Source organism: Astatotilapia calliptera, chromosome 7 (assembly GCF_964374335.1).
Source record: "Astatotilapia calliptera chromosome 7, fAstCal68.1, whole genome shotgun sequence".
Lineage (NCBI taxonomy): Eukaryota > Metazoa > Chordata > Actinopteri > Cichliformes > Cichlidae > Astatotilapia > Astatotilapia calliptera.
The window spans coordinates 12522380-12538576 of NC_137428.1; the positions used below are offsets into that span (position 1 = coordinate 12522380).

A 16197-nucleotide genomic window follows, 5' to 3' on the forward strand; every position below is an offset into this window, starting at 1 on the left:
CAGGGAACAGTCTGTCTATTCTCTCCATCTGTCAGCTGCTGCTGGCTCTTCCTCCTCCTCTTCCTCACACACTGCTGAGTTTGTCCTGGTGGATCATCAGGGGTGCGAAGCCTCACAGATGATGCGCAGCAGTGGGTCCCTCAGTCTGTCCTCACTCTGGACACTTGCAGTTGTCACACATGGAAATCAAATGTGTGATAAGCTGCAGGATTCAAACACAAGTGTAACTTATAAACACATGTTCATACTTTTATTCCACAATCAGAGAAAAAGAAACAGAGAGAGAGTGCAGGACAGACAGACAGGTGACAGTCTCGGGTGTACACACTGCTACAAAACAGCACAAGAGAAGGAGGATTTAGTGTTTGTGTTATTACAAGTGCTAAACAAGAAGAGTTCCCAGATGGTACAGTGGACACATGTGTGACTCCTGTGATTAAAGCATCTTTCTTTCAGCTTAACGAGTGAACCGTCAGCTCGTTCAAACACATGTTAAAATCCGTTTGGCTCGACACCACCGAACAGAGGCAGCAATATAACATAGCTAACATTAACAGTGCAGTGAATCCTGCTTGTGCAGTGATATTCAGGACTGCAAACCGAGCAGCATCACTCGGCTTGTTGTGTTTGTGAATATATGACTGACTTTAATTATCCATAAAATCATCACATTCTCTGTAAGATTAAGGTCGACTATTGGTCGTCGCGTGGCGGTGACATAATCGCACTTAAAATGCGTACTTCAAGCGTGCAGACCCTGAATTGGGACACAGCCAGTGTTTCTTAGTTCTTTCATGTCCCTGCACTAAGTCTTGCTTATAGTCGTCTCAGTGGTCATTGTCGTAGTTTTCGCTGTTCTTAGTTTCTCCAGTTTAGGTTTTAGTTTAGGTAGCCACAGTCCCTGCTGTTTTGTTATGCCTTTGTATCAGCCCACAATACAGGCTCGCCTTTTTTTTAAAGTTCAGTTCTGCCTCCTCGCCTGTGTCTGCTCCTGGGTCCTCCATTCTCTCTCCACTCGGTCTGCGGGGCAGACCGTGACAATGGGGTGGAGGACATCTAGAGGGCTGTGATAGAAAAGGATGTTAGCGGCAGATAGAGGCTGATGTGGCGACCTTTATAGGGAGCAGCTGAAAGAAGAATTAGAAAAAATGCACTCTGGGATTAACACACAAGTCACCACCTGATACACATTGAGACATCCTTTAGAATGGGCAGAGCAAGAACTCTTGCTCTTCATTTGATTCGTACTTTGAAATATAACTACTTTTTTTCAACATTTCACAACTCCACAAGAACAAAAATACACACAAATACACATGGGGAAACAGTTTGTCTTGAAACAACAACTGCAATCTCTTAATTTCAACTTTATATTCAAAATGATCCATTGTAATTTTTTTCTTAAATTTCTCCCATTGCTCTTTTTTTTCTCATGGTCTGATTTTTGTTTGTTTTCTTTGTTGTCTGTCCAATGGCATATCAAGATGAAATAAATGTAGTACATTAACCTTAGTCACCATTGCCCCGTTCTCTGTTGCCCATACCCACTCAAACTGCAGGACCACCTTTTACCTGAAAATGTCCCTGTTGGGGCATTATAATTAAAACCACAGAAAAAATGCGTTTTATAACCACTAGTGAGATTTGGAAAATATTTAAGTTGTTTTTTTAAAACTTCTGTTGAGCACTAAAAATTGTGAGGATACTCATTTCTAATCTTTTCCCTCTCAGTCTCTTCAAGTAACACCACAAAAGACCCAGCCAATGCCCAGACAATACACGATCAAGCTGCTTTTATGGTCGAGCTCCCTGGAGTGATGTGGACAGCAAATGGGTTACCTGCTTAACCATAAATTCCGCTTCTGTCAGAAGTGTACGGGGACGGCCAAGTTTGCGGGATCATAAAACCAGCTTCAGTGCCCTGCAGCGATTTTGTAGAAAGGCAAGTAGAGACTTGTATCCTTTTTTATATCCTGAAAGCTTCGTCTATAGTTATCGTCTTCTAAATATTCATTTATTAAAACTATCGATAAAATCTATGAAAACTTCTTACTACATATAAAACTGTATCATTTGCATATATAATATTAAAAGTAAATGTAAATGATTCTGCAGCAAGCAGAAGGAGGCTCTTAACATATGATTATAAGCTTCTGCTTTTATTTACATTAGTGTACTTCCTTTTAGAAACTGTCCGTAGGCATGTTAATGTGCTGTCCCCACACTTCTCATCAATGCCTTGCACAGTATGTAAAGCCTGTTGTTTGACAAGGGTCTAACAAAGAGTGACTAATTCCAATTTCCAACGGATCAGGAATATCATGCTGCTTTGTCATGTAGCTAAAGTCAGTGCCAAGGGATTCCTGATGTTGTGTATTCTTGTTCTGAAGGCGAAAGGCGGAGACATACGGGAAATAAGAGCGCAAGTCCCACCAAACACACACAGCAAAAGTCTCCGATTCGTCAAAGTTGTTTAATTGACAGTTTGTCTGTAAAATCAGCAAACAGCATTTAGTCACGAGTGCACTTCACCAGATATCAAAACGCTTAGTCAATATGGCAGACACACAGCAGAAATGGTTTAGGGCCATCACGACGTTGTGAGATCGGCTAATGAGTAGCGCCGCTACGTAACCTATTGCGACACAGGCTTACCTTTGACGGGAAGTGGGTGGTCTTATACCAAGAACCAGACGCACGGTGAGCGAGAAATGGTATCTAAAAATTGTTTAAGTTGTCTAGACACTTGCTGGGTGTACATAAATATACTACGCGGCTAACCAGCATTGTACAAGGACAGTAACGGATAACTTTTACGTAAGTTATGACCGATTTCTTTTGATTGTTTTTGTGGAAACACTACAATTAGCAGGAATGACAATGTGAGTTCGTTGGCTAATGCGACGTGACTGCCGTGGACATGGGTTCCTAGCATCGACGCTAGCTGCTGTTTCGTAGCATCGTAATGAAATCCTAAATTTAAGTGTCTTTGCCACATTATTAGTATCACAGTTATTACTGTTATTACTGTGGTATTACAGTTATTACTAAACGTATGAAAAACTCAGTAAATGATTATTCAGTTTAATTAACTCAACGCTGTACGATACGATGATGCTAAAACAAGCTGCGAAGTTGTGTGTTTGAAACAAAACAGATACAATTCTTTCCTAACTGGTGTTATTTATTTATTTTTGTCTTTCTATATAGTCGTTGTCATCATGGTCTCTGCGGCTGTGCTCCATCTGTGGGTTTTAGCTTGGCTGGCTTCTGTTCTCGCTGCTGGTCAGTATCATCAACAGTACAATTCATCTTTAGTCACTGGGGAGTGTTATCTTTTAGTATACACGCAAGAATGAATCAAAATGGACACTCAGAATGTAGATTGTTTTTGACAACATTTTTAGTGTCATATTTCCTGCTGCCCCAGTGTGGGTATAATAACACACTTTCAGAAGGTTTTTTTAAGCATATTTTACCACGTTCAAGGTAAGGTAATTCAATTGTGAGTAAAAAATACTGGCTGAATTGATATCAGCTCAGTAATAAATACAAGTACTAGTAAACATTGCTGATTACATATTTGAGAATTATTATCTGTCAAAGGGAAAACGGCGATGCAGCTTCATGTGAGATGTGGACCAAAGGGTTATTTTAGAGGTGATGCAGTTGTTACCTAATAAAAGCCTTTCTTTAGTGCTGCAAAGATGATGCACAAAATAGAGCTTTCTCATCTGATTCCTTGTGTCCTAGCATGTGTGTTTTGTGGCGGTGATAGAGCGAATAATCTTGATTCATTGCTTATTTCTTTATATTGTGGTTCTAGAGAACCAGATTTTGTACTCATTTTTATTGACATATCTTTAAGCATTAGTTCCCCTGGCTTTCTGATGGTCTTTTACAGTTTTCCCTAAGCACTGGCTGCTTCCCCCCCCACTCATTTCACTTTCATTTTCAGTCCAGTCTTTGTTCCTGGCCATTATCATAAGAAGGTTGTTTCTTTTCTTTGTTAAGACCCTTAACACTAAATCATTCAAATATAAAAAGGCACCTAACTTAGTGTTGTCTACACATAACAGACAACTTAGCAAAGAGCCTATTTTAAGTTGCCAGGTTGGTGGACAGTGGAGGACAAAAGAAGTGACAGTCCTAAAACACTATCTACAGTAATTGAAGAGTGTTTTAAAATTATTTCCTTAAAAATAGAAGAAACAAAATCCAGCAAAGACCTGATCAGGTGATCAATCTACTATTTGCTGAAACCTCATCAGTAATGGTCACAATCAATAAGCCACATTTAAGGAGGGAAACAGGACAGAAAGGCTGAGGCAAGCCAAATCATACAAAAAATAGACTCAGAATCAGTTCTGAGCAGTTGTGCTACATGTAACACTGGCTTTATTTGAATGAATTATCTAATTAGTCATCTAGACACTGGTTCTATCCAACTAATGTGAGAGTGGAAACAGTGTTTTGTCATTGACATTGTGTACCAGTTCAAAATGCAAATGAAGTGTTTTGTTTTAACTTTACCTCTGCAGGCCTTTTTTGTAAAGGCTGAGATAAACTGTACTTTTCAAAATTGAAGAATTGAGGTGATTTAAAGAAAAAAAAGAGCAGGCCTCTGGACAGAGAATTCTAATTAAAAAGTTAAAGTTGAAAATACAACACATATATAGTTTTACAAATTTTTTTTTATTACATATGGTTAGTAAGGACAAGTGAGAAAAAGCACATGCAGTTGATATTGAAACAGACAAGCTCAGGGGAGCAGCATATGGAAAGGAGAGATAGACAGAAGAGCAGTGTGAGACCTAACAGGACCTAAAATTAATTAGTAAAAAAAAATCTTGATCAGTCGGTTTATTTGTTTATTTATTTTTGCATGAAGAAATTAATGATAGTTTGCTACCTACTACAGACACATGGCTGTCTGTGATGACACCTCAAAAGAGATGTTTCTTTTTTGTCTGTCGTTTTTCTCCAGCCTTGTGTCTGTTGTGTTTGTTGGTGTCAATTTTTTCTGTCATATCATTGTTTTTCTGCTCAGTTTCTGTATGTTATTCTTTCCAGAAGAAAATTGATGGTTTCTTACTCCACCTCTACCTTTGAAATGAAGTGATGGTTAAAGCTCTTCCTATTGTCTTTGTAAATTGGCAGCAGATTTGGCAGCTAATGCTTCCCAAATGATTAGGGAAGACTAGCTTCACTACCTAAAGAATTACAATTCTCTGAGAATGAATATGGCCCCTTCCTGATTTCTGACATTTTTGCTTTGTTTTGAGATCTTTTAGCCTGCCTCGCTCTGTCAAACAAGTTCTATTTTTGTTGGTTTTTATCGATCTGGGTGTGACCACCGAAATTAAACTCAGCTTTCTGAAACATATGATTAATCACAGTTAATTCATAATTTATCAAGAACTGAGATAGTGCAAACATTATATTGAAGTTCTTCCTCCCAATGGTGGCACAGGTAGCTATTAGGTTCGTAGGCAATTACCTTTTCACATAGGGCCTTGTTGGTTTTGATATCTTTATTTCCTTTATAATTCAAATAATTTACAAAATCAATTTTGTATTTACCTGGGTTTTCTTTGTTTAAAATACAGTTTGTTTGATGATTTCAAACGTAAGCGTGAATGATGCGCAAAAAAAATAAGCATTTATGGTAAAGGTTAAATAATTTGTACATCTGTACTTCATATGTACAGATGTTTGGGGGCCATCAGAATCCCTCCAGCTTTCTCTGTTTCAGGGAAGCTAGTTACAAGCCAGCATGATGAGCACAACGTTTTAGCTATGCCCACCTCCACCTCAACCTTATATATCCCAAAAGTTGGGAAATTGTAACTGCAATGTTAATTATGTAATGACTGTAAAGACATTGTGCTGTACTGTAACTAGTGTAAAAGATGATTATTTTTCTGACTTGGTATAACCATGGACACCATGTGTGTCCATGTTGCCGTGACAGGCGGAGTTTAATGTTGCATTAAAAAGAGGAATGTGGTCACGTCTCATCACACTTAGCAGCAGATGTTCCTATTGTGGTTGTATTGCTTAGACTGTGACAGGAACTGTGGGTAATTTGATGGCTCAGACTCACAGAAATGTATTAATAATCTTGTTGCTGACACAAGCACAGTGCTCATCAGCTATATTTTTCTGAGTTTTACTCTGCATGTGGGTTTACTTTTTTTTTGTGTGTGTGTTTGGTTTTTTGTTTTGACCTTCAGAAGACGACTATCATTTGGTGATAGCCCCACAGTCTCCAGTGGTTCAGATTGGGTCTAACTTGACAGCTATCTGCATGATCAACAACACAACTGAAGTCACAGCAGATGATCTCTACTGGAAGCTTTCTGAAATTATACCCAAAGAACATTACATCAAGATCAACAGTTCAGCACTTAATGTCACTGTCACCATCAGAAGTGAAAAGTCTGAATGGTTATTTTGCAGCTGCAAGACAGAGTCACACTATGTTGTCCTAAACAGGGGCAAATTTACTCATGGGATTTGGCTGAGGAAAGGCTGTAAGTTCTTATTGTCATAACTTGAAAATCTATTGCTGTTTTTACCCAAATGCAGCTATAACTCTTTTTTTTTTCGATCGGTTGTGATAACAGTAGTTTGTTTTCCTTTCTGTGTTTCCAATAGTATATGATGACAGAATTATTAGCCCCCCTATGAAAATTTAATTTTCAAGTATTCAAGTATTTTCCAAGTGCTGTGAAACACAGCTTTTCCAAATATCTTGGTTTTATTTTGGATATCTATATTATTTTACTTTGCACACAGAAACAAAATTAGTTAAGACAAACTAATACCAGGGTTAAAATGATTAACCCTGATGCTATTAGTCAATTGTGTATCATTTTTTGGAGAAAACAGCCTGTAGTGTTGTCTTGATGTATGTTGAATCATACAGGCAAGGAAATGCCAAAAATGTTCATCTGGCTGTAGTGTTTAAAATGGGAGAAACGTTGATACCATAGATGTATCTGGAGGCTGAAGGGTACCACTGGCCGTTGCCAGTATTTATTTATTTTTGGGGGGTGAAATACTTCTTATTGTGGGCTAATATAAATACTTAATGCTGTTTTCTAAATAAAACTAGTCTGTTAAGAAATACTATGTTGAAAATCCCTTTCTCTGTTAAAAAGCAAACAGCAAAACTTTGATAAAAACTTTGAATTTCATAAAGGGGTAATTATTTTGTCCTCATTTGTAAGCTGAATTTAAATTTAATATATATATATAAACCACCTGATAATGATACAGAAAAAATGCACTGAAAATTGTAATTTTGTGGCATGCAGAGATAAACTTTGTGAGTTTAGTTTTTGTTTTGTTTAAATATCAGATCGCCCGGAGAAGCCAAAGAATCTGTCCTGTATAGCAGTTCAGGAGAGCGACACTATCTCATCAAACATCAAATGTCAGTGGGAAGCAGTAGGACATCAAACGGAAGCTGTCCCTACAAATTATACACTGTTTATTAGACAAACGGGGTGAGTACACGCTTCATGAATCATTACATTTTTTGTTTACAATTCTGTTTTTCATTCATTATGGTGAAACTAAGTCAAGCTGTATGTTAAAGCCAGCTCATCACAGTAGTGTTGTATTACATTTTTATGTTCCTGGTATGGACAATTTAAACATGTAATGTCTGTCAGTGTCAAGTTGTATAGCCACACGGCCACAATCAAATATGAACACACGAAACATGGGCACCTTGACACATAGGGGGTAATTTATCCTGACCACTTAATCTAACATGCATGTGTTTGGACTGTGGGAGGAAGCTAGAGTACCTCAAGAGAACCCATGCAGGGGCAAAGAGACCATGCATACCCTGATTGTGCAAATCTTTGCACCATTATGCCACCTAAATGTAATGTGACTTTTTAAACTAGTAATGAATACCAGTTGTCAAGCTTTGTGTAGGTTTTACTGTCAAGTAAATTGTCTTCTACTTCTTTTTTTAGTGATAAAATTTATACTGCATCAATATTAGGGCCAGTAAACAAAACCACAGTGGATCTGAATCTCTTTCCTCATCATATGGAACTGGAGATTTGGGTGGTGGCACAAAATGAACTTGGAAAAGAAGAGTCTGAACATCTGATAAAGCTTGCTAATTGCTTTGGTAAGTAAATAGTACATTTGATTATTATGTTTAACATATTTGCATGTTCTGAGCCAGTAGTCTAAAACGTATATTCAGATTAAGTGATGTTGATTGTCTTGAATTCTGTGTGTGTGTGTGTGTGTGTGTGTGTGTGTGTGTGTGTGTGTGTGTGTGTGTGTGTGTGTGTGTGTGTGTGACAGTAAAAACAAAGCCTCCATCCGTCGCAGTCATTTCAGAGGCAGTTTTTCCCACCTCCCTTGTGATGAGCTGGAATTCTTCTATTGATAAAAGTTATCTGGAAACGATATATGAAATTAGATTCTGCCCATTGGGATCTCAAAAGTGGTTTTATGTAAGTATGTTTGTATACCCTTCCATCAAAAATTGCCATTGTAAAAGACAATATTACCATATTTCTAAAAGATTCAAACTATTGTGTAAACCTGTAAATCAGTTAAGATTCCAGTGTTGTGTTATGTATTAATGAACAAATCTGCAGAAATTGTATTACTGACAATTTTAAGAAAATCTGATTTAGTTTCATGACATGTTGAATCTGTTCTCCACAAAGCTCTTGAGAGTGATTGAGAATGAAGGTTTACTTTAGCACAGTAATATGTTTTTTTGTGTTCTATACAACCTTCTACAGTGTCCCTGTACAGTGTGTACACCATTTTATCTTTGTAGCACTTGCTCAAGGTGCTCAAATGGTAACACAGTGGCTCTGTGGTTAGTACTGTTGCCTCAAAGCAAGAGGGTCCTGTATTTGCTGAAATCTTAGAGTCTTAATATTTTAAATGTGATTCTTCTCAGACTGGTACATATTAACTCTTGTTTTATTTTTAAGTGACATATGGTTTATGTTTTTAGGTACCTCTGGCAGACACTTCGAGGTATATACAGTCCTTTAGACTCCAGAACCTGCAACCAGACACAGTTTATGTCACTCAGGTACGGTGCAAATATAATAATAATAACAAGCACTGTGGTTACTGGAGTGACTGGAGTAGCAACGTTACCGAGAGAACACCAGAGGATTGTGAGTATTATGAATTCCAGTTCGGACTAGTTTCAGTAAAAGCATTTCATCAAATGAAATATTTTGCTACAGACAATTAGCACAGTTATGATTAATAAATTGTTCACTTAATACTATGTTATACACGATGAATAAACTATTCAGACTCTGAAGTCCTCAAGAGCTTTTTGTATCCAAAAGCATAAAGATTGAAAATAAAAACCTCTGGCAGTGAGAAGATTTACTGAACCTGTGAAACTGCATACATTGTCCACCCATGTGTTTACGGGTTCTTTTGTCCTTTTGATAAACTAAAAGATTTAATATTCTGTTCTTTTTCTTTTACCTAGTACCAAAAAGTAAACCAGATGTATGGATAATCACGTCGGAGGAAGGCCTAAATAAACGACAAATTGAGTTCATTTGTAAGGTAAATTTCCATCACATTCAATTTAACATTTAAAAACAGTTTTATCTAACAATACTCCTGTTGTCATAAGCACAAAGCATTAGAATTTATTTGACATGAAAGGTTTAACATAAATGATAGACATTCTACAGATGGACCAAAACATTTAGATACATTTTTAACTGAACTGAACCAGTTAAAAACACAAACAAAAGGAACTATTGCTGCCAACCCTAACTCACCACAGCCAACATGTTAGAACAGACTGTCATAGACTATTTTCATAGTCTTCAGTATAGTTAATTATAGTTAAAATATTTTATTCATTATAGCAAGCAGTTTGATGAATGGCTAGATCAATAAAATTTTAACAGAATAGAATGAATGAGTTGGACAGATTGCGATATAGTCCTGGATATAGTCAATGGTTTGAATAACAGATTTAAAAATTGGAATACGAGAGGTCATTTAATAATATTTGTTCTTTTCTTTCAGACACACTAAAGATTTCCTTAATTTTTATGTATAGCCTTATTCGGATAATATAACAATCCAGTTTAAAAATCATCTTATTTTATTGTCACACCAAGTTGTAGATTTGCACTTTGCACCAGTTGTTGTAATTGCATATGTTTGCTTTTCAAATATATGCTACTAACAGGCAAGTTACATATTGTAACATCAACAGTGTTAACATAGATAAAGGGTGTTTCTCTCATCTCTTGTTTATTTTTTAAGGCATAATTTGATATTTGTGGCTATACCAAAATTTTGGCAAGTAACTAATATCAGCCAATATATTGGCCCCACAGATTTATCTGTCGGGCTCTATTGAACACACTGTTCAGTGTGATAAATAACATAAATAATTTTGTTTCATAGACACACTGGCATTTTGGGGGTTTTTTTAGCATTTATGCTAGCAGTCATGTTGGTTGTTTTTGTGTAATAATGAGAACTGTCTGCATACTGTCTGCAACTTTGCTCATCCAGGATCCAGAGTTTTCCAATGGGAGGATAAGAAGATTTAACATAATGATTGAGAAACAAAAGGATAGTATCAGGAATGGAACTTGGGAGATTATTCCAGTGAACAGAAGTCTGACAGATGGCAGCTCAAGTAAAAAACAGATCACTCCACTAAAAACGATTACCTTGGATGATGAGGAGTCTGTGACCGTGTATGTCACAGCCATAAATTCTGTGGGGGCATCTCCTCAGGCAAAGTTGATCATTTCCCGCAAAACACGGGGTAAGTGTCCATGTTGACCTTGAATTTACAGGCGTGACATTTAGACACAACTGTGACATATAATCTAAAGCAGTCCAGATAATATTTTCAGCATAAAATCACACACACAAATTAGAATGTTCTTGATTAATAAGTAACAGTAACAGAGACGTACGATGGTATCCAAAGGGACCCAGCAGCAACCATGAACCAGGATGCCATGTGGTTTATGATCATAATTTTTAACTCTCAGCTGTTTGCGAAGCCCCAGGTATAAAACTGCAGTTAACAGAATCAGTATAGTGGTGTGAGTAATGTATGATTATATGCCTAGTATACACATAGTAGATAATTTCAGAACTTTAACTCAAAGTTCTTAGCAGGTTTTAACTCGAGGTCAGATGAGTTTTATAATTTACTAAATGTAGTTTATTCACTAAGTCTGGTCCAAATCAAGACCCAATGTATGACAAATTGGGCTATGGTTATATTTGTTATTTCATGTGTGTGTGTGTCTGTTACAGAACCTCCTGCAGTGGAAAAAACGGAGGTACAGTCCCATAACGGTCAGCTGTTTCTTTCATGGAAACCCCCTAACAGAACAGTGTCCGAGTATGTGGTGGAATGGGTCAGTGATGGTGAGAGAAACTGGCAGAGGGAAAATGGAAAAACAAACTACACTGCAATTAAAGGTATTTTTTTCTGTTTTTCTGAGGGTTTAGGAAACAAAAAGTTGTTGTACAACCCTCTTGAAGAAATATGGAATAACCACGTTTGGAGAATGTTCATTTAGTTGTTTAAAGGCATATGGCACCCATCATAAAATCTCTCTCGTGTCATGGCTGTTGTTGAAGCTGTTGTTTAGTTTGAGCTGTCATAAAGAGGAGACTGACTGTACTGTGCAGATGGCACTTTAGGTAGATCTTTTTAAAAAGCGATAAAAAGGTGGAGTCAAAAAGCTAGTCTCTGATTTCATTGTTTAATGATAATGATATGGCGTTATAAAGAGTCAAGTTTCTTATTGATAAGCAACACAAATGATAAATATGTTATAGTGACTTTAATACAACCTTGTTAAAGCAAGAAAGTATTCTCTTGTAACAAGGAATTAATATATTTTGCATACACTGCAGCGGATCTTAAAGCAAAACCTTTAAGTTAACTTTTACTATGGCTGCTAATACTAATAGCTTCTGTTGCTTTACTCTAACTGCATGTTGTATAAGATTGCTATTAATTAAAGAGTGCTTTTCCCCCCTTTTTTAACCTTGATGTCAAATCTAGGGGACCTTAAGCAATTTGTTCAATACAGAATATCAGTGTACCCTATATATGGCAAACTGGTTGGGAAGCCAGTCCTTGAACGAGCCTATTTTGAACAAGGAGGTAAGAGATCATACTTGTCAATTAATCAATAGTAAACCATTGTATTTTGAATTGTTGTGGATATTATAATTTGAATAATGCTGTTAATCTCGTAAAATTGATGTTAACGCCATAACCGTTATAATGTCATTTTAACGAGATTGTATAGAATGCATTTGATGATTCTATGCAAAATTTTTATATTAATCATTTGACAAGTTATATATTGTCTATCAGTTATTTCCACAGAGATGTTCTTAAAGTCAGTTTGTTGTTATTTTTATTTTTTTGTACAGTTCCATCACAAGGCCCTATTGTTAACCTGAGTGGTGACCCAGGATGTTACACAGCCAAGCTGGAGTGGGATGAGATTCCTCTGATAAAACGACGCGGCTTCATCACAAACTACACAATATACTATCGAAGTGGGACTGAAACTCGTGGTATCTACTGGTTCCATGTTGTGCTGAACTGTTAGGTTAGCTTTTTAAAATGAAAACACTCAATTGCCAGGCTAACCTTTGATTTCTGTTGTTCTTTCTTGCAGGCATAACTGTGCCAGCTAACACCACCTCATACATTTTGACATCATTATCACGCAACACAAAGTATGACATTTGGATAAAGGCTTCAACTATCAGAGGCTCAGTCAATGGCTCTAACCACTCGTTCACTACTCTGAAATATGGTCAGTACATGATCCAACTAGTTGAGAAATGTCACAAAGTCAGTTTTACCTTTTCCAAAGTGTCTGTGTAGGGTCTCAGTCAATCGAGGTGTTGTAATCTTGAGAGATTGAAAAGAAGGCTACTGGAGCGTCTTGGATGAGAGGCTAATTGAAGTTTAGATTTTTACCATTGGTTTTTGAATTGCTGTTAACCCTTTGTCTTATCTATATATCTTTTTCACCTCACAGCACCAGGAGAAATTGAAGGCATTGTGGTAGGAGTGAGCCTTGGGTTTCTGTTTGTTGTTCTCATGACCATGCTGCTCTGTTTCTGCAAAAAAGATGTGTAAGTTACCCATAAATATCTCTTGGGATGTTTACCGCCTCTCAGTGAATGGCTGTAAACTGAACACGTACATCTAGGGTTTCCATTTACTCTTTGTTGCATCTTACCTTTTCCAAGACTGCAGGCATTTTAACGTGCCTTTGGGTGTACAGCACTTTAGTCATTGGATGAGGCACATAATACTAGTTTATTTTGAGCATACCAATCTTAAAAATTGTAAACATTCATTACTTCATACACAATATTCATCATAATAGCTCCACTGAAACTGTGATTTCAATATTTTTGGAGTTATTGTATTTTTCTATATAAGTATGTTTTGTTTTTTTCTTTTCTACAGGATCAAGGACAACTTTTGGCCTCAGATTCCAAATCCCGGAGATAGCACCATTGGAAACTGGTCTCCAGATTATCCTTTGAAAGTAAGAGTTTCACATTAGTGCATAGGTGTCAAACTCTGGCCCGCGGGCCAAATGTAATTAGGCTGCAGGCCAAATTTGGCGAAGCCATACCAAATTACTATTAGAGCTGGCCTACTGGTATTATACAGCTAATATATATATTGTTTAGTATTAAGCTTTGTTTGTTCCATATTCAGTTTTTCAGCAAAACGTGTTTGAGTCCATAAGAAAAGATTCATTCTTATATCTGGAGGAATAAATATCTTTCAGTAAATATTAACGTTAGCCCGCGACTTTGTTCCAGTTTTGAATTTTGGCCCACTGTGTATTTGAGTTTGACACCCCTGCATTAGTGTGTCAGCATGACCAGAATAATGGTAATAAAAAAAATATTAAACCACCAGGACATAGCACAAATGATTGCTTGCATAAAGCAGATTGCTCATTCTCAACCCTGTTTGTCATCACTGCATAGACATTTCTGTTAGCTAATGACACTTGCCTCATACAACAAGGTCAGAGTACTGAGTGAAGAACTGTCTTCCATGTTTCGTGTCATGCATAAAATGTCAGCTGAAAGCATTGCAGGTACAGCTTTCAGAGAGGTCCAGTGACTAAAAGAATTACCCCATTAATAGTGTCCTAATTTACAAATCCCTTTCATAGGAGAGGAAGCACAGAGGTGTCAAACTAACAAGCTTTTTTTTATTGAAACATTTTTGCCTCTATTGGATAGTGGAGCAGTGCAGATAGAGAAGAAAGTGGTGAGGGAGGGGGAAAACTTGCAGCAAAGGGCCACGGTTTGAACTCGAACCTGGGCTGTACTTTGGCCAAGTGGCATGTGGATGCCTGCTGAAGCACTGAGTTACAGTGGCACGGCAAAATTAGGCTTTAAAACTGACTAATATGTCTAATATGTCTTTATCTGTAGATAGCTTAATACTGTCCCGTTTTGTATTTAATCAGATGCATTTCTCTTTTGCTTTCTTTTTCTACAGGCAGAGGCACCAAGAGAGAACTGTCTATCTGGCATCAGTGTGCTTAATGTGGATGTTTGTGATGCAAAGTGTGTATTTGAGGAGGACAAGGCAAGTCTGCCTCTGAAAAAGGACAAGTATCTGTCTGAGGAGCACAGCAGTGGAATCGGTGGCTCCTCCTGCATGTCCTCACCTCGACAGAGTGTGTCTGACAGTGATGAGGGTGGTGATATGGCTGACACCACGGCCAGCACTATTCAGTACTCCTCTGTAGTCGCCTCCAGTGGTTACAAGGGCCAGAACCCAAGCTCTCTGCCCCAGCAGTCCATTTTTTCACGGTCTGAGTCCACACAGCCACTGCTGGACTGTGAAGAGAACCATGACACCATGGTGCAGGAGGGCAGCAGACAGTGTTTCCTGAGACAGCCCTGCTTTACTCACAATGCAGGGAATGAAAATGCCACCGACAGTAATGACTTCAACCCGTTGGAGATGGAGCAGCAAGAGGTGCTGGACTTCTGTCCCCTGGAAGAAGACACTGAACACACAGCACCTGCAGATTGCCAATCTGATGACTGGATACCAGCACCGGTCTCCAGCTACATGCCTCAGCTGGGTGGCTACAGGCCACAGTAAGAACTCAGATGGCTCGTCTGATACATGCATCACCTACATATGTGGTCTTGTGCCTTTGTTAGTCCTGGGTGTTTATTTAAAGTATTGAACAAATCCCAGTATATCTTTTGCACTTAATCAAATGTAAATAGTCCCATTATATTACACTGTAAAGAGTAATGTGAATTAGAGCTTGCGGTTGTCGTTTGCACGCTTTACTCTCACAAGGAAAAATTACATAGCCAGTTCTTTGTAAATAAAACAACATCTTCAACATAATGACGAAATACAATTTTATACTAACATAAACTGCTAATGGCATGCCAGACTGCTCAGTGCAGCCTAATGTCCTTAATCTCACTTGAATTTTAATTTTTAAGTGACAGTTTATAGCTGAATGTAAAGTCTTATGTTTTTATTGCATTTATTAAAGGCACCATGAAGCTCTTAAAATGTTGAAACTGTTGTTTTTCAGTTTTCCTAATGTTAATTCCAGATGTTGTTGGAAGATGTGTTTTCTCACCTAAGGCTGTGTCAAAGCAAGCATTATATCTTAATTTGTTGTATCACAATGTTAAAACAATTTGGAATACCGTGTGGTCATAAACAGCATTGCTTCAGCTCTGATCAATCACTGCTGATTGTATTTCTTTTTCAAATGTCACCATGCTAAAGCTTAACAATAAAACATGAAGGGAAGTCAGTAAGCTTCGTTTTTTTTATTTTTGCTAGACATTCCAATGAACTGCTTTGAGTCACACGTAAGTAACCTGGGAGATGCCTAATTGCTTGCTTATGGGGTACATTCTGAGATGAAGGAAACTGGATTCTCTCTTCCAGAGTTTCTTGCTGACTACTTGCCTCCTGCTGCACTGGAAGTAGAACATTGACAGCATATAGTGGAGCCAGTAATCTAACTTTACATTTATATCTACATTTTATAAATGTTGGAAGTCCCAGTGAGACAAGTTTGTGGACACCAGGACACTTCCTAATATGAGTGATCATCCTAGAAGGACCTTAGTCAAGGA

At 37.6% G+C, this 16197-nt stretch overlaps 1 protein-coding gene across 7 annotated transcripts; it reads left to right on the top strand.

Moving 5' to 3' along the window:
• The first annotated feature begins 2655 nt into the window (after positions 1-2655).
• On the top strand, positions 2656-15869 carry il6st (interleukin 6 cytokine family signal transduce). Of its 7 annotated transcripts, none has more exons than XM_026172860.2 (16): positions 2656-2817; positions 3211-3285; positions 6237-6536; positions 7367-7514; positions 7995-8155; positions 8338-8489; positions 9008-9176; positions 9506-9585; positions 10558-10816; positions 11320-11487; positions 12080-12181; positions 12457-12603; positions 12708-12848; positions 13077-13173; positions 13514-13595; positions 14573-15869. In XM_026172860.2, the coding sequence occupies exons 2-16, from the start codon at positions 3222-3224 to the stop codon at positions 15185-15187; spliced, it is 2685 nt and encodes an 894-aa protein (XP_026028645.1). In that variant the 5' UTR covers positions 2656-2817; positions 3211-3221; the 3' UTR covers positions 15188-15869. The 7 variants fall into 7 exon arrangements, with proteins under 7 accessions (XP_026028645.1, XP_026028648.1, XP_026028649.1 ...); XM_026172863.2 differs by having other exon boundaries at positions 6240-6536; XM_026172862.2 differs by having other exon boundaries at positions 2668-2714.
• The last annotated feature ends 328 nt before the right edge of the window (positions 15870-16197 follow it).

Bases quoted from the DNA above. Each gene is read 5' to 3' on its own strand.
- il6st (XM_026172860.2), top strand. From the start codon at position 3,222: ATGGTCTCTGCGGCTGTGCTCCATCTGTGGGTTTTAGCTTGGCTGGCT. The intron at 7,515-7,994 runs GTGAGTACACGC...TTCTTTTTTTAG, and splicing joins CTGTTTATTAGACAAACGGG to TGATAAAATTTATACTGCAT. The intron at 13,596-14,572 runs GTAAGAGTTTCA...CTTTTTCTACAG, and splicing joins CTCCAGATTATCCTTTGAAA to GCAGAGGCACCAAGAGAGAA.